Here is a 24,172-nt window from a genome sequence, read left to right as displayed (position 1 = left end):
CGTTAACATGCTAAACTAATATGACTGCCATTATGAATTTTATATTTACCAAACACCAGCATGTTAGCTTTGTGAGCATGAGATGAACATTCAGCTTTAACACATTAGGGTGCTTTACGTTCAATTCTGGTATCTATTTACCATTTTAATATAAGATTCATATGTTTATATGTGACATTATATGTGACATGTGTCAGTTTCATTTCTCTCTTCATTATTGCAACATGTATAACTTACTGTTTAAAGTAAATCCAGGTATTATTATTATATCCCGGATCCAGAAAATCTCCGGTCTATATCTTTGCTCTGTCTCCTTCACCGCAGCTCTTCCACTCTGTTCTGGACGGTTACGGCAGTGTGAGCTCCAGCTGTCTGTCTCTGCTGGGCGCTGGTGGGCGAGGCCTGTTATCGTGGCGTCCCGGTTGGACGTTCACCGGACCCTCCAGCTCTGTCACCTCGCTGGTGTTCCACGCGAGCTTCGCTGTAATTCGGCTGGTGTTGCTTTGGTTGATCACTTCTGTGCTACTGAGGAACTACCGCCGCGCACGAGCCGAGCTGTACCGTCCAGCCGTGGATCTCCAAGACTACGAGATGGTCGAGCTGTTCCTCAGACGACTCAAAATGTGGATGGGACTCAGCCGGGCCAAGGAGGTACACTTCCTGTTTCATCTACAACTGTGATTCAGGGAAGAAATACAATAGTTTGAGATTAGTGATTCTTTTAGGACAAAATATGAAATGATAACTGTTAATTATTGGTGACTTAGGTCTACTTAGACAATATGCATCAATTTCCCTACTTTTCCCCTGAGCCTCCATCTTGTCTTTTATCTTCTTCTTAGTTTCGTCACAAGGTGCGTTTTGAAGGCATGGAGCTGCCACCATCCCGCTCATCCTCCACCAGCGACTGTAAGTCCCTGTGCTTGCCGCCACTGGACGGTCCCGACTCTCCACCCACACCTGACAGCGTCGATGCCTGCTCAGAGGCCTCGTGGCGCCCGGCCTCCTCCAGCCCCTGCAGTCTGACAGAAGCACCAGGGATCGGCTTGGGGCTCGGGTTGGGCCTGGGGTTGGGGCTGGGCCCCGGAGTGGTGGTGGGGGGAACCAGCTGGAGGGAGAGGGCCGAGACGGAAGCCTCTCTGAGGAGGCTGCTCCCTACCCTGGATGCCCTACTGCAACAGCTTGATCGTGTCACCATGGCAACAGAGGATCTGTACCACATCGAGTGTAGATTGGAGCGAGCCCAGAGGAAAAGGAGACGTAGAGGAAGAGGAAGCAGTGGTCAGAGAGGAAGGAGTGAGGCAGGACAGAGGGGGAAGGGGGATGACAAGGACTCTGCTGGATGGAGAGAACGAAAGAGCGGCAAAGAAAAACACAAAGGGAGCAAGAGGGGGAAAAAGACAGATAAAAGTGAACTTTCAAAGGATTGTGGAAACACTGATGCCAACCCCAAAAAGACTCCTGTAGCCACACCTGTTGCTTTTTTGAAGCCCAGACTAACCTCGGCCCCAACACATACCCCTGCTCCTCAGTCCTCCTCAGCCAAACCTTCAGTCAGTGCACCCCTGCCCACACCAGTCACAGATAAATGTGACTCCTCTCTCCCCGTCTCATCAGCAAACACTCCCCCTACCCAAGTCCCACTGCCCAAAACCCCCACTGCACCTCCATGTACCCCTGCACCTTCTCTGCCTCCCACTCCTGCTCCTACACCTATCACCCGGGACTGGGACCCTCCCAGAGAAAGGGAGACCCTCCCCGCTTCCAGCCTGTTCAACCACCCCGCCCACACAACCACCATTCCCACACGCAAGCGGAAACGCAAGCCCCCACCCCTCAAAAATAAGGTGCACCCCAACGTCGACAGACATGGCTCTGGACAGCCCAAATCCTGAGGACTCTGGATGGAGAGAGGAACAGAAGTGAACGGTGGAGGGAAAGAATGTGGGCGTAAATGTTGGGTTAAGGACGAGAGGAGGACGGGGGCAGCTGGTTCTGTCCCTGGGGACCCCCTCTCTAAACCCAGAGGAAAGAAAGAAAACAAGAATCACAGAGAAGAGCAGTTTGGGGAAATGACAGGAAGACTTTACAGAGATCCAATCCAAACTCCAGAATCAAGGTGCAGGTCACCAGATGCTTAGTGAGCTGGTTTAAACACCCAACGTTGAAACCAAGGTATACCCGCTATCCCATAATCCCCCACACCGACACTAACCCCTGACCCCGTGTGACCCTGGAGGTTACGTGGGGTCATCGACAGGAGCACACGAGCGTGTTCAGCAGAGAACTGAAGCAACTGAAAGCAGACAGTGCCGTCAGTCTTTTTGTATATCTCTGACAAAAATAATGTGTTGATTTCTCAGTTATGTTGTCTGTCTCCGTATTTTTTATATTTGATATTTCGGTTACCATGGGTACTTGTGGCCTGTCTGACAACAGTCACGTTATTATGGTTTTCAGCCCATATGTATTTGCATGCAGGCACACACAGATATACGCACATGCAGGTTCACACATGCATAGAAAATTAACACTGTAGGCGCCGATGTGCTAATGGTAATGTGTCGTACAATTCAGCCTGAACGAGAAAACAAACAAACACACAGGCACGCACACAAACCCAGTTGTGTCTTAAACATGTCTCCATAGTTAAATTGAATGATTTAACAATACACGTTATAGGGACTTGCTTTTTGTCCCCATAATGTGACTGATGAAGGTCCCCTCAACATCAGTAACACTGGCACCACACACACACACACACACACACACACACACACACACACACACACACACACACACACACACACACACACACACACACACACACACACACACACACACACACACACACACACACACACACACACACACACACACACACACACACACACACCTCTGTTGGGATCCCAGCAGCCAGTTCTTCAGGGTGCAGATATCACCATCTTCTCCATATTTGGTCTATATGAGAGAGATGAAAAATGAAGGGAAGAAATAAGCAGCGAAAAGAAGGAGTAGCAAGTGGTGGTAGCGCAGATGAGCAGGAGCGTTGACGAAAGGGAATAAAGAAGGAAAACATGGTGCTTAGTAAAGTTTAGTGTTAGATTAGTGTTGAAGAAAAACATGCTTTTTCAGTCACTTATACACAGTACTGAATATTTACACATCATAAAGCTAAATGACTCCCAATATCTTCTCTCAATGTTTTTATCGTGTTGTGTTCAATATGGTTGTAATTTCAAAGCACTTTTGTTCAGATGTAGAGGTGTGGTGTAAAGGAATAAGCTGGGTATCCAAACCAATAGAGAAAGCTTCACTCATACTGTATCTTTAGCATAAACGTTGCCAAAGCTTTTGCATCATTCACGTATCCTGAGTTGTTACCAACGCCGAGTCATTCATTTGTTCGTTTTGTACTTAGCACTTTATTCTCTGATGGAGCTGATATCCAACACCATATTTAACTCATGTGTCATTATAGAGACATTCAAGGTATCAAATCAGTAGTTTGCAGTTGTGTCTTGTGCTTTTGTTGTGTTTTTTGTCATCTTGTTTTGATAAAGCGTACGTACATACTTCCTGTGTCCAGTGGGCAGATCTCAGGGAACCCGCCCTCTCCCCCAAAACCTGGACAGACAACCAGGAAAACCAAAAACTGCAGACAGAGACGTCCAGACGCCAGCTTCCTTCTTCTCTCAATCCAACTAGGAAGCGATGCGCTGGCCCTGTTTTCACGGGTTGTTAGAGGATATGAAGAGATTGAGGTTTTTTCCCTCTTTAAAGCAGACCCACCATCACAGAGCATAAAGCAAAATGTTGAACTTTAAACGCACCAATTTCCGAGCAACTAAGTTGTTTGATTTCACTCGTTCGTTTCAGGATCTCCAAAAAAAAAAAGGGAATGAAAAGGGCCCAAAGTCTTCTTCGCCTTGTGTGTGTACATTTCTGTATATATTGGTGCTGTGTGGTGTATATATTTTTGCTTTTCATGACCAGTATTGTTTGTGCTGCAGCAGCGTATTCATTATGTCAAGCACTGGTGTTGCAGATTCCAAGGTTTTACATTCCTCCAGTCAAACTGAAGCACTTCAGCCAAAGCTATCAATGTATTTAATATAGATATTTGTTCACAATGTCAAGTACAAATCACAGGAGGCCCAGCAGTTCACAGGCGATGCCTTCAGACTCCTGCTCTGTGTGTAACAGTACCGTGCCAAAGCCGACCTTTGTGTCTTCCAGCTGCCTTTATGTCGTTGTACCATGCGTTTCGTTTTAAAACTGTGTTACAGAATTTGTCTTTGAAAATATTTGTCTATGCTCTTTTGTATCTTATATCTTTGTTTTGCAGTTGTAGCACTTCTCATGTTTTTGCACTTGACAAAGTCAAATAAAGAGTTTGACAGCTGAACTGTGCAGAATGAAATGTTTCTGGTCACTAATTATTGTCCTGCTCTGTGCTGAAGGTTAACGGCCTGAGTGGAGATGTAATGTAACTTACACCTGAACATTGAATCATGAACTTTGACCCTTTGAGCTTGTTGCTTGTTAAGACATGCAGCAGAATCATCCATTTTGGTGGACAGGTGTTTCTGACAACCTGATGACTTGAAGTCTTTTGGCTTCATTTATGGTCTCCTGAGGAAATATGTGTGTAAATAGAACAGTTGCAAACTCTGATGAGCAGGTGGTGCATTGGGGGGGTTTAGCTGCATATTTTAGCCAAAGAGGAGGAAGTGAAGACGCTCAGAGACCAGTGACTGTGAACCAGGACAGTAAAGTTGTGAGCCGGACAGATAAACTAGCACTCGTAGTGCAGATACCTCTTCCAAGACAGTCCCTTTATGAAACCACAATTAAGTTTGCTAGATCTTTCAAGATCCATTAATTATTTCCTGGAAAATCGATTAACATGTCAAACGCCCTATCCTTCCATTGACTCTCATGGAAATTTGTTCACTAGTTTTTGAGTCATCCTGCTGAAAAACAAACCTGGATGAAACCTCCTTGTTGGAGGTGATAAACTGGAACTCACTATGATGCTGCCTTTTACGATGTTTTCATGATTAACTCTTACTATTAAAAAAATAATGATGATGGCTGCTTTATTGTAAACAGGGCACAACGCAACACTTCCAATTTTGTCCATGGTCACTTTTTATTCCACACGTTAACACACAAACACACCCTGTCTATGGTCATGAGTGCATGCTCGCATGTGTGTATGCAGACGTGTGTGTGCGCAGGCGTTTGTGTGTTTGCGTCTGCCAGGATAAGATATGTAATTAAACAAAATCGGTGAAATCGTCCACTGTTGATACAAGTCTCTTTCTCTGCCCCGAGGTTTCAGGGTTTGGTGCTTGATTGCTCTGCTGAAACGACTTGTTCTGCTGAGTGTGTCCTTGGGTCAGCGAGATGCCGGGAGTCGAGCGAGACTGAATGTCTTCTTGTGCCTGAGAGTCAGAGCAGAGAGAAAAGATGGATGCAATTTCAGAAAGCTAATGAGAATCTGAATAACCCGTGACAGTGACATTTGTTTGTGTTGTTCTCACCCTGGTCCTAATCCTCTTAATGTGTCGTAATCTCGCCAGCCACTTCGAGGCATAAGCATCTGAAGGGTTTGCTCTGTACTGGTGCACCAAAGAGGCCATCTGCACAAACAGAAAGAAGAGTGAACAGAGTGTGTGTGTGTGTGTGTGTGAGTGTGAGAGGCAGAGATAAGGGGAAGACTTACATTCGCATGCAGAGCCATCTGTCTGACTAAGAGTGGAAGGTTGCGGTCTGAAACGATTTTTGCCACTGTTGTGTCGACTAAGCCCTCAAGGTCTGAAATACAGAACAGGATAACAAAAAATTGTAAAACAATACTGACAGCCAACAAGGAACAAGATGAGAAAAATCAGATGTCTCACCTTTGCGGCACTGGAGGGTGACCAGGTTACATTCGAAATCCAGTGGTTTTATAATGACCTCTACAAAGTTAAACTGGCCCTAAAAAAGGAGACGAGACATTGGAGCGGAAACATTAATATTGAATGCAATTTCTATTGGATTTGTTTTTTTGCTAGTGTGTGTGCGTGTACCTTAATTGTGCCAAGTTTGTAGTCCTCTCCAGAGTCATTGTACACAACCATGACAAAATCGTTGCCAATGTGACGCTTTTTGTTGCAGCAGCCCTTGTCGCTCTCCCTGTTTGGCATCAGTGTGGCAATGTGGAAGATCGCTGCAGAGACACGATTTCATTCAAACCAAAAAGAGCAGACTGGCAGTGGAAAACAAATAACCATCATAATAATTAGACGTTATTTCCCCGTCACCCGTGCACTGACCCTGCATGATGTCGTCATGCCAGCAGTAGGTGAACTCTCCGTCGTCTCCGTACTGGTCGAGGCCTCCAAGGAAGATCTGGTCGGGGTCACAGTCCTTCAGATGGATTAGTTTGCCCAGGCCTGTTAGGAAGGCAGCGTAGCGGTTCGAACCGTACTCGTTTGATAGGATGGAGACTTCGTTGTTAACCTGAAGAGTGTGAAGGTGATGAGGGTGCGAAGTTAGCAAGAACGGCAGTAATTATTAATTAAGACAACCATCAAGGTCCATATCTTCTCACCTGACCAGCTCCTACAAACACCACTCCGATCTTATGGGTGTCATAAGGAGGCATCTGGTCCAGAACCTTCACAGCTCGGTCGATCACCTGCCAGAGAGAGAAGACGTCGTAAACTACAAGTGTACTCGGAGAGCACATCACTGCCAAAGCTGATGGCCACTTCATCCCCATGTGACAAATGCATATATTGAGATTAGATACTTCAACAATATACACAGGAATTTTCTGCAAAGTGCTTATAATTTCACCCGTTCGTTGATATTTGTACTCTACATATACCAGATTTTTATTCATTAAGATTCCCTAAAATGTCAAAAAATATCTAAATAAAGCCAAAACTACCAGACAGACAAGCGACAATGAAAACATGACGGGGGTGACAACACTGTAGAGCAGAGATCGGGTCAGAGGTCAACCAACCTGAGTTTTAGGCAGCAGCAGTGGCTTGTTGGCCTCATTCCCAAAGAAAGGAGAGTGGTACAGCTGGAGGAAGACAAAGCTAGAGGAGAGAAAGACAGAGAGAAAAAGTGTTAAGCATATACACACGCACACATTCTTTAAAAAGTAATAAGTCAGTGTTAAGCATATACACACACACACACACACACACACACACTCTTTTAAAAGTAATAAGTCACATTGTCACGTTTTTGTCTGACATTTAAAACCCAGTTGTGTAATTCATACAAAATCATTCACTGATAAATATTTATAAAAATGAAGACATTTAATGAAAATCTAAATATATCCACCAATGTACTGATTATGTTCTAGGAAGAAGTGAATAATGTGCTGCAGTAACATTTCAACCAGAAATTTTTCATCATCTCAAACATCTTTTCAATGTAAATGTTGGCTGTGGAATGTAATTAAATGTTCTGCACTGGCAGATCTCCTCTATGAAACTTGCCAACTGAGCAGACATTAGTTAACTACGTCAGTGATTTGGCAGTGACGGAGGACGGAGGCTGCAGCAGTGTCCTGCATTAATGGTGGAGTACCTGGGACTCAGTCCAGAAATCTTCTCAGTGTTGCTGGGTCCTGGCCGACTGTGGTACAAGTCTCTGTCTGTCCTCCTCTCCCTTCTGGAGGAGGGGGCCGATACTGAGATGGTGTGACCCCGGGGCCGGTGGCCTCCGCCGGGGGAGATGGGTCCAGGTTGTGCCACCGCCGTTGGAAACTCCAGCCTCATCCTTGCCCCTCCAATCTGAGATGATGCTACAGCAGGGCCTTCGGCGCCATGACTCTGGCCTCCCAGCCCATTAACGTCCCCTCCCGCACTTACCTCCACCTTATCTTTCTCAAAGTGAGGTTGCTGCTGCTGAGGCTTGCCATCTGAGGGCGCTCTGGGTAGCAATGTGTCTACCAGCACCGTCTCGGACTCCAGAGCAGCCTTGGTGAAGGCTTCAGGTAACGTCTGGAGCTCCGGAGAGGAGCTGGACTTGTTAAGTCCGTGACCCTGGGATGGAGAATGACTCTGGAAGGGAAGCTCGGGCCCCTGGCTGCCTGGTGTAGAAGGTCCCATGGTGGGCTGATCGATGGGAATCGCTCCCTCACTTACTTCCTCCAGAGTCGACTTCTCATCATCTTGACTGGAGGTGGAGGAGGACTGGAGGAGAAAGGTAAAAAGTGGCGTTGATTTCAAGCTCTTTAAATTATGACACCATGACGCTGAGCAGGTTTAAGCAGATAAGATTCTTACAAAAATTTGCTAATGTGTGGCAGTGGTGATTTTGTTCAGCAGCAAAGGTGAGAAAACTTGCTTCAAAAGAAAAGCAGGTGACTTTTGACTCCATCAGCTGATGATAAAACATCTTCAATGGTCGAGAAGCTGTGATAAACTTTAAAACAAACCATATTGAATATGTAATTATTCACCTGCACATGTGGTGTTTTCTTTATTTCCTGTCAGGGTATGTTGAATGTGTTGCTCTGTGTGCGCCAACAACCTACCCTGCTGAGTGTTCCAGGAGGCGGGGTCTTGGTGAACTTGTCAGCAGACATGAAGATGGGATCAGAGGACATTGGCTCAAACTCCTCACTCTCCAGCCAATCAGACGGGCTGTGTGCTGCAGCGACCCCTGAGCCTTCCTCCAGCACCACCACAGATTCTACAGGAGTACACAGCAACAGCCATGTGGGTTATATACACACATGAAAACTGAAGTGACACACACATCACATGTGTTGCCCACTATTTGTTACACAATCAGAAAAACACAAACATATACACAGGTGGAAAGACTTCACCACAGCTGTCAGAAGTGATTTTTACATAATCTAATCACACATTCTCTCTAAAATCTAAACTTGAGTAGATAAAAAGTCAAATTAGTCATTGTCACATGAAATAGAATCTGATGCATCCACATGATTAAACAAACTCTAAAGGCAGCCAGGCAAACACACACACACACACACACACAGATTAGATCATGACCAAGAGTGAATCCAACCAACAAACACTGCAATCAGAGACACAGAGAAGATCAATGGAGTAAGCAGCATCCATCCATCACTGCTTCTTCTACTTGATTTCCGTCAAGGCGCATGCATCTGTTTGGTCGGCTTGTTGGTTACAGAGAGATAGAGCACGTTTTTAATCCTAAAGGGAAATCGCAGCCCAAACAAGCTGCAACTACAGCAACAGCAGCCCAGACCAGGCCCTCCACTCCTGCTATCTCCCAATGCTCTCTACACACTCAACAAAGAAGAAGGAGCCAACAACGTCAGGCGTGTCTGATGCTGGAGCGTTGGCCTTTAAAGCTGCAGCTCTGACATCGTCTCCAATGTCCTACTGTTCTGCCAGTAAGACAAGGAAGAGCAGCAGAGTTAGATGAGGTCTGGGCTTTCCTGTTGACAAGGTCAAAGGTTAAACGGTCGACCCGAGTATATTTCAAAAACACAAGAGTTAGAGAGGATGATTGGGACGGACAAATAAATCATGGAGGCAGACAAAAAATTAATCATGACCCATCTTTAGGTGTCATTGGACTAATTGATCCGAGTGCAGGCGTGTTTCCCTCCCGTGTTAATAGAAGACTGATGGGTGAAGCAGAAAAGTTCTTCACTTGCACAGTTTTTCAGCATAATTCATAAAATAATTTCTTATACATAATGTCTCACTTCAAATTAAGAGAACAGTTTAACATTTTGGAGAACACCCTTATTTGTTTTCCTACTGATTACAATACCACTCTCTCTGTCTGTGTGGCAAATAGGAAGCTGGAGCAAGGAGACAGTCGAGCATTGTGGAGCATATAGCCAAGAAATAGCCACTTTGGATAGATAAAAAAAAGCAGATATAATTTATTATTTTGAGTTTAAGAGTTGCTGTTAGACAAACTTTGTTACCTTTGAAGAGAGACAGTTTAAAAGTTTCTCCATGTTTCAGAAATAGACTGTAAATAAAGATGGCCGAAAGTATAGATCATGAACCCACCTCCTCTATGTTAGTGGATGGGACAAAAAAAAGTCAATTTACACATTGAATTTATCTCAAAGATGGTTTCTGTGATGCTATAAAAACTAGGTGAAACGCCATGATTGACAGCTGAGACTGACTCACGATTGGCCGAGCACTTTTATTGACAGGACATCGCTACAACAGCTTCATCCCCCGATCGCACAGACTTTGGCCTAAAATTTGCAAGCTGGTGGCGTTCATACACAAGATATTTTAACTTCATTTCTGGATAGTGGGAAGAAGCAGAGACGTAGTCTATAGTTTCAAGTCTTAATGCTAAGCTAAGCTAACTGTCTCCTGGCTGTAGCTTTATAGTGGACAGACAGGTAAGAGTTTTTTCAATCCATCTCACTCTCACCAGAAAGCAAATAAGCACAAGTTTTCCAAAATGTATAACTGTTCTTTTAGAGTATTTCATTTTGAAAACAACATTTTGGTCTTTCAATCGCACACTTTAGATAGCAATGCGATCAATAAATTGGAACTTCCATATAATATGGACATTATAAAACCATGTGGTAAATACAGTACTGTACAAGTGAGAAGAAATACACTACACCAGGGGTTTTCTGGAGGGGGTAGGGGTAGATGTGGGCTCACACACGAGGTGGACAGTACCTGCCCAGGAAATGCTCCTGTGCAACCTGCCCGGGGCTGGAGGGCCTGAGGGGGCAGAGCCCAGACCCACAGACCACAGAAAGCCACCAACTGCAGGCGGGACACCACAGGATAGGTTGGTGGCACATGACGCCACATTACAGACCGCAGCCAGTCACAAACCAGCATGGTGGTGAAAATGAAAAAAAAAACATGACAGCAAACCAATCAGAATGAGGAGGGAAATTTCAAAGGCAATGAGGAAAAAAATGTGTAAAAAAAAGAAAGAATGAAGAAAAAATATGGGCCCAGCTGAAAAATGAAGCAGGTGGATCCGCAGAAGGAAAATAAACAAATGCTCTGGAAAATGAGGCTTTGGCAAAACAAGACATTTAACTTATAAAACAAGAACCTGTAAGAGCAGTGATTAAATCCAGACTGATTTATTGATCACCTTCTGGTTCAAATAAATTACTTACACACAATCAGGCACTTAGCTCAGTTCATTTGAGAGGACCAAGGTCAGGCAGTCAGGCAGACTCCACGGGTGTATTCATGCGTAACATTCGATTTATTCGTTTATTATGATTTTATGTTCTGTAGCTAACTAGTCAGGATGTGCCGTTGTCTTTATTACACAGATATAACAATGACAATTTTATGATCCTACATTTTTTTCGAAGCACATTATTACTCACCTGAACAACTACTTACACACACCAACAAAATAAAAACTAATCTCAAACTTTCTGATCATTCAAGCTTCTCCTCAGACTGTCACTCACCAGTGTTGGAGCGCTGGATCAGGTTTGCCTTCCCTGCGACGCCGCTGTGTGTTTGGGTCAGGGGCTCTGAGACGGGCGCCGGCGCGGGAGCAGCGGTGCTAGCGGGAGCGCTGGTTGTCTGGGCAGGAGGCTCCTTCACTCCCTCCATCGCCATCAGGACAGTAGAGAGCTCCTGCAGTGGCATGTTGCCGAGCTCAGAGGAGAAGGGGCTGGGTGGGTTCTCCAGACACATGAGCCAACTTGTGTTACCTGTGACGACAGAGAGAAACACAAACAGACACTAAACTGCTGTAAATGGACCACAACAGGGATTCTGACCGTTTCATCACACTAACCAATGTACTGATGTTATAGTTAAAGCCATGCTATGGCATCACAGATGTTTTGCTGTGTGTCTTATGTACCTGATGGTCTCCGGATGAAAATCTCTGCCCAGCCCTGTGTTAGTATGGGGACAAAATCAGCCAGACTGGGGTTGTCTTTGAGAGGCGGGGGGGTCGATGGGGCCACAGAGATGGAGGAGGGAGGACCCAGGCCATCAAGGGTGGGACCGGTCGAGGGAGAGAGAGGAGCGGCTAACTCGCCCTCAGAAGGGGACACGAGAGGACTGAGGCTCTGAGCAGGACCGGCGCGTAGAGCGTGGCCACCTGGAATATAAAGTAATCTGATTTAAACATCACAAAGGTCACCTGTAATAAAACATTAAACGCAGCATAATAACAAAGAATTGCAAGAAGCAGACATTATATTTCACATATTTTGACAGACAAAGTCAAAAAGAAAGACATTATTGAATATGTAACTTCAGCCACTAGGGGTCCCTCAATCAAAACAATGACAAAGGACCTAGTTTGATGATGTTGTGAAGCAGCTTGGAATCGTGGGAGTTGTCTTCACCACCATTGCCAATGAAAACCACACACGCGACTCAGAAAAATCACATTCACATGCAAATTCAAATGCAGACACAGTTCAAACAAATGTGTTGAATGTCACCGCAACATATGATTTTGCATCCCATTTTCGTTTCAACAAATAACCCGATAGAATGAAAAATAATGCCACTGATTTACATTTACATAACACATATACGGAGCAGACAGGGATGCACTGGGACTGAAAGAGAGGATAAAAGCCACCTGGTTATTTCTAAATTCAAGACAGCAGGAAGGACAATTCAGCTATTTTACCGAATGTATTTTTGGGAAAACAGCACCAACCAAACGCTTAATAATGCACAATTATCATACAAAAGAGGTATTTTAGTATGTGTCACCATGATTGGACAGTTCTCTTCTATACCAAAAACTAAAGCTGTATTTGTAAATAATGAGTTAGTGTATGGTACACAGTATTAAGTCCTGAGAGGCGTTTCCTGCCAGGGTGGATATTTATTTTTTACCTGAGATGGAGCGGACCCGTATGCGTGTGGCTCTGTTGTGCTGCTGGCTTGACTGTGACTCCAGTTTGGCCGGAGCCTCTTTGGTTATTCGGGTGTGTAGAGATGGATCTGACCTGCAGGAGAAGGAAACAATGAGTTAACAAAACAAAAACAAATCAGGGAAATTTTTTCATTGTGTGTGTGCAAGTGCGTGCAAACATGCTTGACCTGGTCATTTCCCCTCCTCCTCCCAGACGTTCAGCCATGTCCAGGCCTAGCAGTGCTTGTGTTCGGACCCCTCCGCTGGTTGTTATGGTCACCAGCTTGTTGCCCACAAGCCAGGTCATACTGCGACCCCCTGCCAACAAGAACTCTGCTATGGGTGACCTAAGAGGAAAGCCAGATTTATCAGCGCCATATCCTCTCTCTTCTTCCACCAGTTCTTCCAACATTTCAAAAAAGTACCAACCGCACAAAACACAGACATATGGAAAGAAACTCTTGCCAACCTCTTGGGCAATGCGGAGAAGTTGGAAAACACATATCGTGCCATCATGTCCAGGCAGGTCTCCGTGAGCTCCAGGTGGACGGTCTTCAGCCCCTCGTCTGCCTGAGTCACCGCATTTTCATCAGCGGAGCCCAGGCTGCACGTGGTGGTCGAGGTGTGCATCCTATGGCAGAAAACAGACAGAGGGCTTAACAACAGCGAGAGGCAGAGCAGCGAGAGGAGAGCACGCAGTCTGTCGATATCTAACATGTAATCAGTGCACACAGAGACATGCAAGCTCTGGTATTCAGGTGAAATGAGAGAGATGCAGAACACGATAAAGAAAAAAAAATCACCCAAATGCACATTTCTGTTTAGATCACATGCAAATCAAAACTCTATACACACGCATGCATTCACACATTTTTGTTTGCACCATAAGTACATTTTATCAAGCAGTAAAACAAAGACACACAAGGGACTTGGTATAAGTGGCTACATGAGCAGTGATACCACAATGTTTATCGCCCTAAATGTCAGTAAGCTCTCTGAAGCAAGCGGAAGGGATCGACGGTGTCAAATGTTCTCATGGTCACTAAACTGCACCAGAAGGTGGGAGCTGCTGGAGCTCATGTGTTCAACCTTGAGCTACAGCTAACGTCTCTCCATCAGTATTCACTGTAGAGCAAGTTACACCTTTCTAGTCCCAACAATCATAGCTGCGTGCAAATCACTGTGCAAGCTCATTTACAGATGTTCAGTCACAGTCAGGGCTTGAGCGATATTAGACTTGAAGTGGAAGCCGCGCTGGCTCGCTGCTGAGAAGTAAACACACTCAACATAAGCTATTTGCAACAACATCGAGGACGACTAAGCCCGACTGAGATGTGTCCATTTATCACAGTGGGGAGGTATTGAAGGCAGAAGCTGTTTTCATGCATCATCCTGAACAGCAACAAATATTTAAACAAACAGAAGAAAACAAATATGGGAAGAATAAGTCAAAGACGATGATACATGAGGAGCATCTGTCTTTGGTGGCTCTTTTGTGGGGAACTGTTTTAGCTTCATGTGACTCTATGAAGGGGGAAGGTTATCTTGACAGAAATACATCTCAGCTTCAGATGACTTGTCAAGATTACAATTCAGGTGTGTTCACAAAAGCAAATGAACATGTTGTCAGGAGACATTTTTAACAGTTCTGTCAGAGGGAACAAGAGGAAATCTCTCACTCATACCAAGTCCCAGCACATGGACAGACAACTAGTCGACACATTGTTATACTTACCTTTCTTACACTGCCAATAATTCATTTTTCACTTCAATATCTAATGGACACATATTCCAGACAACATGACCCACTCACCACTGCGTTGTGTCAATGCTTTCAAAAGTCTTTACTACATTGTTATCCATTATACTTCATTTTAATGATTTTACACAATATAAATTAAGCATAGAAACTCAATTCTTTGTTCTTTTTAGTGCAGATACACTAGTCAATCATTTAAAAACCTATAGGTGATTGATTTCACATCAAAAATTTGTTTATTAAAGTAGGCCACATTGACACCTAAAAGCTTAAAACAAGGTCATGTTGTCCAAGGTGAAACCAGTGTCCATCAGGAGACAGGCCTCAAACTATCTTGTCAATCAGGGGTTGCCGCTCAAGAGACATAAAAACCAACCATTTGAGGAAAAAGAAGCAGATTTGCAGCCATTTAGCAGTTTAAGCAGGTCAAACAGATCCACACTGCAGCTGTTTAAGCTCATGAAGTTCCAGGTTTCACTCTGATATTAAATTTATTAAAGAGTTACGTGTGTCAAAAATTACACAGCTTGGCTTTTACTGCCATCTGTTGGGCAGGAGCGGTACGACAAATTTAAGAGTGAGGCGCTGGAGCAACATCAGCCAACTGCAGTGATAGATCGCACATCTGTCAATCGCTCAAGTAGCAAAGATAAGCGTAAAGGTATTAAGGTAAGGGATGGATGAATGATTTGAGTCTGTGATCAAACTGCATTCAAAGTTCACATTAGCCCAGCAAGTCCTTAAATCCCACTTAAAGAGATTGCCATGGTCAGAGCAGCACAGTGTTTAATTGTGAGTGGAGCAAAACAAAAAACAAAAGAATTGTCAAGCAAGCAAAGAAAGCTGTTGTGCTGTTGCCGTGCCCTCCCACCAGGAATAGAGAGGCAGAGTAGTTGGAAGTAGTTGTTGTCAATCACGATCCCATTACTGTGGAAACATATGCTTTGAGCCGGCCCTCCTGCCATTCATTTTGTTACTAGGCCAATTGAACAGCAAATCACCCAGCAAAACAAACACACAAATAAAACAAAAAACAAAATCTTTGTTAGAGCAAAATCAAAGAGCAAAGCATCAACATGGGTCAAGATGTTTTCCGATGTCTTCTGCGAACACTGCATGCAAAAGAAAATCACAAGACAAAACCTATACACAGCATGTGTATGATCGCAGCCCAAAACAAACCAAAAGGGTCAACACACAAACCTTCGTAGCATGCACCACCCGCTCCAGGTGTCCCTGGCAACAAACCACCCAAAGTCGCCCCAACGGACCCACATGACAATGAACCTACACCCTCAACCATCCCATGGAGGAAGCAACAAGGGTTTGGATTGTTCTAGTTTTTTGTTTTGTTACCCGGGAGGCTCTTCTCTAACCTGCGGACCGCATGTTCGGAGACACTGATGCTGCGGGAGCGGAACGCGTCCATGGCTGACAGGTCCCTCAGCTCTTTAACAGGAGAGCTGCTGCTATTGGCTACCGCCGCTGCTGCCTTCGCCACTTTTGCCGCCCGCAGACTGGGCGGTGATGAGTACCCATGGCCAGGGGCAAGGGAATGGGGCCCGGGTGGCAATGTGGTGGCGGTTAGGGTGTGGGTCATCGTGAGGGTGGCAGTGGTATGGGGAGTGTAGGGGGGGAGAGTGTGGCGTGAGGAGGAGACAGCAGGAATCGTCACCAGAGCAACATGAGCAGGAACGCCAAGGGGCACACACCATGGGTAGGGAAGAGGAGGGGAGGGGAGGGGAGGAGGGGGCAGGGCCACAAAGGCCAAAGGGGAAGAGAGGGGAGGGGTCAGGAGCAAATTAGGAAGGATCCAGGGTGACACGACCACCCCCCAAAACCACAACCACAACGAAGCACCCAATCGCAGGCGGCAGGGGAGGGGGGTCGAATGAAGAATTGAAAGAAAAACAAAACAAGGTGAAAATTAACAGCAGTGAACACTATGATTCAGATTACAGGAGAGCGAAGTAAGAAAAAGAGAAAACATCAAACGAAAGGAAACAGACAAAGCTACAGCAGAGGGTAAAATAGCTTCTGTTGTTCAGAAAAAGAAAATACGCACAAAAAGTATTCAGGAGAGCAACAAAATAAACATTATTTCACAGAGCAGGTACGTAGTGAAGCCAAGGACTCGAACAGGAGAAGTAAAACAGTAGGGATGGACTCAGCACAGGCTTGAAATCATGGAGGTGAAAAAACAACAAATCCAACTAAAAATGAATTGTGGGTTAAACCTGAGGGTTGGAGCAAAGCAAGAAAGGACTCAATAAATCTACAAAATACTACACTTGATCCTAAGTGTAGTTGATCCTTCTAGAAACTTTTGGAGACTTCCAAATGTAATCATAAAACCAGTAGCGATATCAATATGAAAAAGCCTTTTGAAATGGTCCAATAGGACTCTGACATGCAGAACTCCAACCCAGCAGTGGACAATGAGCAGCACAAGGACAGGGTCACTGGGTGGATAAATGAAAAGTGGGTTTTGATACAGAGGATCAGTAGACACTGATGTTAGCAAAGGGACTACTGTAACAGGGAGTGTGCTGGATTGCAACAGCAGCAAGGGCGTTATGAGGTTTTTGGAAAGTGATGGGACCCAATGTGTTTTTAAATGATTTAAAAGAAGATGTGAAGAGAGGCTGCGCTAATATTTCCTCAAACGTATTTAACCGAACAACAGAGGAGGAGGAGAGTAAATAAGCTACTGTGAATCTCGAAGGCAGAAAATAAGACATGTGGGGATAAGCAAATACAATTTGATTGAATGATTGAGTCAGAATACACTTTGTAAAACACCAGGGAAATATTGGATAAGAACCGTTTTTCTTGGAAAAACCACCTCATCAACACTACTGTTTCCAGGTCATTTTTCTGAAGCTCATTTTCTTTTCAGGCGGCAAATTAACAGCCAACATCTGTCCCTTCTCTCTGTGATCACCTATGCTAAGTTTTAATTAGATACTTGATATCATACAATGTTAGCGCGATTTAGACACATGGAGCTGACAAACATTCACATGTACAGATGAGACGCGCCGCTGAGAAACACCTTATGGCTTCCTTACACACTTCTCTGTCAAAGGCAGAGTATTTCTCAGTGTTAATATGTCTGTATTCCCCGTTGTCTAAACAGTAGAGGGTAAAGCTGAGTTCACACTACACAACTTGCCATCTTGTGATCAGGAGCCTGACCCTATTATCCTACACGACCCTAATGCATTCAATATAAGCTGCACTGAGTTTGTGTTACCCTGTCCCTGATGAAAAGAAATCAGGGGGCACCTCATCACTACATATACCTTCATCACCTTAATCCCATACTGCGCTCTGATTGGCTGGTTTTGGCTGGAGTTGTTGCCGACTGCGACTAGATTTCCATCAGGTTAGAAATCTGATCCCAGTCTGTGACTCGCCAGGGACTCATGGGCAAGCCATGGGCGGGCACAGTAGCACAAACACCTGGACGATAAAAAACAATCCACTAAAAAATATAAAAACATATTAAATTGTATAGCCTCAAAAACGACCAGAGTTTAATCCGAATTTCTCCTTTCATGAGAAATGAGATTGCATTATACAGGTGTTCATGTTATTTTGTCCACCCCTGTATGTTATTAAAATGAAGAGAAATTAAATTTAAAATATAAACTCAAATTGTGGCAGAAATTGAACACATAAAATGTGACAAAGCGTAAACAAAATGAACTAATGACCACCATGGCAACCTGAGAGGAGTCATTGCAACCATCGTGCCACAGTAGCAGTATTGCTGAGTCCCCTGTTACCTTGGCAACACCAACCCTCTTCCACAAAAATGACCACATGGGCAGTTTGCTGTTCTGCTGGTTTGTATGTCAGCACTTCAAGCTTTTTGAGTGTGTGTGTGTGTGTGTGTGAGAACGTAAGTTTTACCTCTTGGGTCTTTCATTGAGGCTGGTGCTTCGGGCGCGAAATGGACTCTGCTCATGTCCGTCATCGAATGGCAGCAGGGCGTTGGAACGCAAACCCTGGGGACAAAGAGGTGAATGTTAAAAGGGACACAAATTACTGTAGGTAGACTTCACACAGAATCTGCAGCAAATCTCAAAACAAAGGACAAAAAAAGGGTCACAGGCTGGGTTATAAAATGTTTCATTTGTGCAAAAATGAAAAGTTGTGGTTCTACAGATGGGCTGGACCACCTATTGGCCAGGCATAGTGAGTCTGGCTAACAGCCTCAGTACAGGAGCATGAGAGGTAAAGCACTTCTAATGTAACTCTTGGCAAGAAAGTAAATAAGCCTTTTTTCCCATTATTCCCCCCAATGTCAAACAATTAATTAAAGGCATTATTATGAAATTACTATCAAGGTATTGACAATGACTGGACGACACAAAATGACACTTGAAGGCGATTGAATTGGGTGAGACATTTATCAAATGTTTCAGCAAGAGTGAAAAATATTTGCTTGGATGAAGTGAAATTACATTACTTGACTCCCGTATGGGATTTGAGCTATTTCTTTCTTTTTATCAATATTTTATTTTTTCCTCTATGTATTTCTATATGCATTGTTTGTGCTTCTGGGTGAGAAACTGCAGAAGTTGTGAGTTTGGATGTAATTTTTTCTGTTATATTTCAAAACTAGAATTAATGCAAAAACTGGGCTTTGTGAGGTCACTGTGACCTTGACTACCAAAATCTAATCAGTTCATCCTTGAGTCCAAGTGAATATTTGTACCTAATTTGAAGAAATTCTCTCATGGGGTTCATGACTTATCGTGCTCATGAGAATGGGACGCACTGACAGACGGACAACATGAAAACATACTGCCTCAGGCCACTGCTGCCGCCGGCTCAGAGGCATAATACAATCTTAAGTCTTAAGAAAGTCAATAAAGACAGACAGAGCAGCACTGACCTTTGTGATGTACTGAACAAAGTCTTTGCGGAAGGGAAGTCTGCAGCGTATGAACCACATAGCAATCACATGGTGGGCCAGTGACACAATGTACTGGTTGAACCTGACAGGATTTGAAAAAAAAAGTAGTTCATAATGTTTCTGAGAAAAATATGTATTTTTGTGTGAGTGTGTACTTGTAAAGATATCTTTGTGAGGACCATTTGAGCCTACCACCTACAGAGTGAGGACATTTTGGGAAAGTGAGGACATTTTGGCCAGTCTTCACTTTCTGCCCAACTTTTAACGCGCTGTTTCAGGGTTAAGACTTTGTTTTAGGCGTTTAGTTTTGATGGTTAAGGTTCGGGGCTAGGGAATGCATTATGCCAATGACTGTCCTCACTAAGATAGATGTACAAATGTGTGTGTGTGTGCGCACTTACTTGGAGGGATTAGTGTACGGTAGAGAGATTGCAAACACACTGACATACTGCTCAGCTACAAAGTTGGCATAGAGATGGGGCAGGCGCACCAGAGCTATGACACAGAATGGAGGAGAGAACAGATCAATCCACTTTGTGTTGGTTCTGTGAAAATCTGACGTGACGATCTGACCTTGAGCGTTGAACATTGATTGTTAAAGACACAATGAAAAGAAAAGGTTTGGAGAAAAGTTGTTGGTACTCACTGGAGAGGAACTCAAGCATAGGAGACGCCATGGCAACAGTGGCAGAGATGTGGGTGAGCTTGACAATAAGAGCGGGAAGGAGCTTGATCATGATGTCAGGCATCTCCACCGTGCACATCGTCAGGGCCACTACACATTGCTTGGCACAGCGGTAAATGAGGCCAGTCTCGAGGCACTGAACCAGCTCTCTCTGCAGAGGGGAAAGTAGGGAGGTTTTCACGCCATGTCCAAACCAAGATTCATGTCTTTGTTACATTGTTTACATTTGATTCGGTTAGACTTGATTTCACATTGTAATTTAAAGACTTTTGCATGACACATATACTTCCTGTCGTCATCACTTATATGGGCTGCGAATACCTATACTTGACATTGATGTGTTTGTAGACAGGCGTGTATCTTAACACGGGCTATTGTATGAATCTAATATTTACTGTTTTCTATTATTTCCGTTTTAAAACTATCAACCTGTTTTACTGTAATATCATTACAGTATTACCACCAGCAAAATGAACGTCCTCCTTGTCTAACATAATATAGTTGGAGGCAAAGACCACAAGCAATCCTGTGAGTCGCTTCCACTGCTTTTTCTTCTTCAGTTATTTAATGCTGTCTCAACTTCCTGCGATTGATCCAAAAGTGTGAACTATACAACAAAGTGTTTCCACACGGCGAACGATCTGGTACACTGTTCAGTTTGATCTAGACCAAGACCACCTCTTTTGATCAGACTCAATTTTGGTCCGTTGGTCACGAGCGTGGTCTGAGGCACCTTTCACACCTGTGATTTCTGTTTGGACTAAACTGAAAAGTCAGAAGGTCTGAACCAAAAAAGGTTGGTGTGAAATCACATCTAGTTGTATGGTGATGATTATCTTAATGTATGTGGCTGGCAAATATAAAAAAATTAAATTGTGTGCGTTAAACAGAAACCATTAATGATGGGATATTGTCCAACTGTGGATGTCATTCCTCCAAACTTGATAGTCATTGAAGCAGATAAGCATTAACACATCCGACAAGCCTATTTTACTTTCTTTCTACAGACGTACCTGTCTCGACTGCTCCAGGTAGTTGTGATAGGAGGTGATCGCCGTGAGGACAGGAACCACCGCCAGCTGAACATCAGTGCGGGAAAACCCCTCTGGGGTCTTCTTCAAGCGCTCTGAGATCAGACGATCTGTCACCTACAAGCACAGAGACAAAGAAATAAGCAACATGTCATGCATAAAGGATGTATGTATGTATATAAGACTTCTAAATGCAGATTTGAATGCAAGTGACTATATTTTCAATACCATGCAGCAGAGTGTCGAACAGAGCTGGTCCAAGCTGCACAGTGACGTCAGCAGCAGCACTTTGTACTGCAGCATCCAAGGCAGCTTGTCGAGAACAAGCTTCAGCACCTTCCAATCGGTCTCCTACGAGACAAAAAACAAACCAAAAAATATCGGATATCTTTAAGGATAGCAGTGTAATCTCTCTGTCTGTGACTATGTGTGTATGTGTGCGTTAGTGTGTGTACCATCTTGAGGCCCTGCAGGAGGACACTAAAGGCAGGTGCATAGGGCAGGTAGGCTGAGCGTATGGAGGCTGTTGAAGGGGGAGGAGCGGCTGGGGGAGCTGGGCTACCAGCAGGAGGAGATGTTGAACCTGTCGGCTTCTTTTCACTGACTCGCTTCTCTGGCTCCCTGGAACAACAAAACACACAAGAAATAGTTTTCAGATTATTTAATAGACTGAATTGGAAGAAAGATCTTTGGAAAGAGCGGTGTGTGTGCGTCCTCACCCTGTGTCACAGTAGCAGTAAGGGCTGAACCTCATGGCTCCGTCTTTGTTGGGGACTCCGAGACGATGAAGAGAGTCTGCTCGCATCATCAGGAAGAAGTCAAAGACCTGAAGACAGAAAATGAAAAGGAATAAATGTGTACATGACATTACAAATGTAGTAAAAGACAAATATGCAGAGAAAAATGTATTACACCTACCTGTAATCTAATGCTGGAAGCAATAGCTGAACAGTATTTGTTTTTATAGTGAAGCTGCAGGTGGCTGATAAGCAACTCATAAACACGACTGGCATGGCTGGCTGGTAGACTGTAAAGCTTGCTCTGCCAGGAGAGAGAAAAAAAAGATGAACATCAAATTCAATCACTTGTGTTTGCATTTTTTATTATTTTTATTTGATAAATTCATTTTAAAAGATTAAAATCAAGAGTATATATTGTCCTTCTCACAACATTTTCAAACACAACTTATTTAAAAATTAAACAAACAGCGATGTTATGGTTTAACAACATATAACAAAAGCTGGAGTACACTTCTCCACTGCTGTAACAAGGTGAACAGTCAAACTGGTGAGGATCAGCAAAAAAAGAACTGCCCTCATAACTAATTGAATCTAGTCCTTAACATCTATAAGTGTGGAGTCTACCTGCAGGATTTCCAGCAAGCCCAGTATAGCAGTCTTGATGTCCTCCATAGGAGACTCTGCCGTGGGGTCTCTCTCAGAAACCTCCAGGGGCCCTGAACAAATCAGTGAGCGACTAGCAACCTAAAAAGAAAACAAACACCGGAGTTATGTCTCTCAACTTGGCTAAAATGGAGAGAACTGAAGTGTAAATATGAGACTGCGTACCCGTTCAATGATGTCCAATAGACTGGTGAAGTGGTGCGTATTGCAGCCCTCAGCCAGGTCCACCAGCAGCTGGGTGGCCTGCTTTCTGACGGCCAGGTCCCGGTCTTCAGCTATCCCACTGAGCTGGGGGATCACCACCATTTCTATCAGCTCATCCTGGAAGAAGTCGAAGAAGAAAATTCTTAATTTTGAGGCATAATGATATATGAATTGGAGAAACCTGCATCAAAATAAACATCAAATGTCACACATCAGTGCACAACAGCAAAACAGTCACACGTTCATTTTACAGAAACAGACAATATCAGTTAAGTATGATACCTCCAATAGATCTGTGTCTTGACAGTGGAATGTACATACAAGTTGGCTGACAGCACACTTGGCAGTAAGAATGCAGAAATATGTGCGCCTGTGTGTCAGTGTACAGACCTCGTAGAGCTGTCGGTTGGTGCTGAGAACGAAGGACAGGATGTGAAGCACTTTGATCCTTATCACACTGCGAGTCTCATTCCTTTCAGAGAGACAGTGGGATAAAAAGAGGTGGACAGGAAAGATAAAACATAGCAGGGGTGAGGCGAGACTGAGATTGAGGATTATCAAAGATAAAGAAAATACCAAGAGGTAAAGTATTCATCACTGTGACTGTGTGTGTATCTTACCTGAAGAATTTCTCCATGAGGCGGTGAAGGCTCTGAATCCAGCCGTCCTTGGCTGGCTGGATAGACTGGGCCCTGTACGAGATAAGGGTCAGCACTGATGAATCCTGTCAGACACAAAAGAGCATGATTAAAATAAGTTGTAGAAGTATGAAGGATGATTAAATGACAAGACAGTGTGGCACAGTGAGAGACAGACACTCAAAAACGTACAGGTCTTTTGTCAGCACATTTCTCCACCAGAATGAAGAACTTCTCTGTGGAGCCATGATAACCGTTCTGCTCGTACAGCTCCTCTACTGTTGTCAACAGCTCATAGACGATGGACTTCAACTCGGCACTGCCTATTGTCTGTGAAGACAGATGAGAAAGACCGATTGGTCAAACAAGAACTGTTATATTACTCTATGTGTGCATGTGTGTAGCTGTTTTCAGAAATGAACTCTGGAAAATGTTCAGAAAATTGGATCTGGGCCTTTTCCAGAGTTTGCCTTTCACATATGAAGAACACAGCATTTATCTGTGTACCTGGATCTGCTGCAGCAGTCGCTCTATGATGCCCAGCAGGATGTCCCAGGTGACCACCTGCAGATCCTTGCCGTACTTTTTGATCAGCCGGGTGATGGAAAGGACGATTTCATAGGACACCACCTCATTGGCACACGACATGGCC

The 24,172-nt window shown here is 44.2% G+C and overlaps 2 protein-coding genes across 5 annotated transcripts in view; one reads left to right on the top strand and one right to left on the bottom strand.

Moving 5' to 3' along the window:
• The window catches only part of pkd1a (polycystic kidney disease 1a), a 66,444-nt gene extending 62,021 nt beyond the window's left edge, over positions 1 to 4,423 (top strand). The window contains exons 55-56 of the mRNA XM_035171362.2: positions 325 to 651; positions 843 to 4,423. Of these exons, the coding sequence (XP_035027253.2) occupies positions 325 to 651; positions 843 to 1,895 (1,380 nt within the window). The 3' untranslated portion in view covers positions 1,896 to 4,423. The remainder of the gene's footprint in view (positions 1 to 324; positions 652 to 842) is intronic.
• A 710-nt stretch (positions 4,424 to 5,133) lies between these two features.
• The window catches only part of tsc2 (TSC complex subunit 2), a 27,700-nt gene continuing 8,661 nt past the window's right edge, over positions 5,134 to 24,172 (bottom strand). For 2 of the 4 annotated variants that reach the window (XM_035171374.2, XM_035171383.2), the window contains exons 12-43: positions 24,028 to 24,171; positions 23,713 to 23,850; positions 23,503 to 23,606; positions 23,273 to 23,354; positions 22,844 to 22,999; positions 22,640 to 22,759; positions 22,194 to 22,316; positions 21,995 to 22,101; positions 21,731 to 21,896; positions 21,504 to 21,626; positions 21,258 to 21,392; positions 20,206 to 20,395; positions 19,961 to 20,054; positions 19,539 to 19,641; positions 18,551 to 18,645; positions 16,009 to 16,149; positions 13,343 to 13,504; positions 13,062 to 13,220; positions 12,855 to 12,967; positions 11,857 to 12,099; positions 11,453 to 11,701; positions 10,689 to 10,778; positions 8,558 to 8,715; positions 7,606 to 8,213; positions 7,025 to 7,103; positions 6,605 to 6,691; positions 6,327 to 6,513; positions 6,081 to 6,220; positions 5,910 to 5,988; positions 5,732 to 5,823; positions 5,550 to 5,648; positions 5,134 to 5,450 (exon numbers count right to left, since the gene is read on the bottom strand). In XM_035171374.2, coding sequence (XP_035027265.1) covers positions 5,283 to 5,450; positions 5,550 to 5,648; positions 5,732 to 5,823; positions 5,910 to 5,988; positions 6,081 to 6,220; positions 6,327 to 6,513; positions 6,605 to 6,691; positions 7,025 to 7,103; positions 7,606 to 8,213; positions 8,558 to 8,715; positions 10,689 to 10,778; positions 11,453 to 11,701; positions 11,857 to 12,099; positions 12,855 to 12,967; positions 13,062 to 13,220; positions 13,343 to 13,504; positions 16,009 to 16,149; positions 18,551 to 18,645; positions 19,539 to 19,641; positions 19,961 to 20,054; positions 20,206 to 20,395; positions 21,258 to 21,392; positions 21,504 to 21,626; positions 21,731 to 21,896; positions 21,995 to 22,101; positions 22,194 to 22,316; positions 22,640 to 22,759; positions 22,844 to 22,999; positions 23,273 to 23,354; positions 23,503 to 23,606; positions 23,713 to 23,850; positions 24,028 to 24,171 — 4,734 coding nt within the window. In that variant the 3' untranslated portion in view covers positions 5,134 to 5,282. The remainder of the gene's footprint in view (positions 5,451 to 5,549; positions 5,649 to 5,731; positions 5,824 to 5,909; positions 5,989 to 6,080; positions 6,221 to 6,326; positions 6,514 to 6,604; positions 6,692 to 7,024; positions 7,104 to 7,605; positions 8,214 to 8,557; positions 8,716 to 10,688; positions 10,779 to 11,452; positions 11,702 to 11,856; positions 12,100 to 12,854; positions 12,968 to 13,061; positions 13,221 to 13,342; positions 13,505 to 16,008; positions 16,150 to 18,550; positions 18,646 to 19,538; positions 19,642 to 19,960; positions 20,055 to 20,205; positions 20,396 to 21,257; positions 21,393 to 21,503; positions 21,627 to 21,730; positions 21,897 to 21,994; positions 22,102 to 22,193; positions 22,317 to 22,639; positions 22,760 to 22,843; positions 23,000 to 23,272; positions 23,355 to 23,502; positions 23,607 to 23,712; positions 23,851 to 24,027; position 24,172) is intronic. The other 2 variants (XM_035171404.2, XM_035171394.2) reach the window with 2 other exon arrangements.

This window comes from Hippoglossus stenolepis, chromosome 2 (genome assembly GCF_022539355.2).
Source record: "Hippoglossus stenolepis isolate QCI-W04-F060 chromosome 2, HSTE1.2, whole genome shotgun sequence".
NCBI classification, from domain to species: Eukaryota; Metazoa; Chordata; class Actinopteri; order Pleuronectiformes; family Pleuronectidae; genus Hippoglossus; species Hippoglossus stenolepis.
This window is presented reverse-complemented; position numbering and strand designations above follow the sequence as displayed.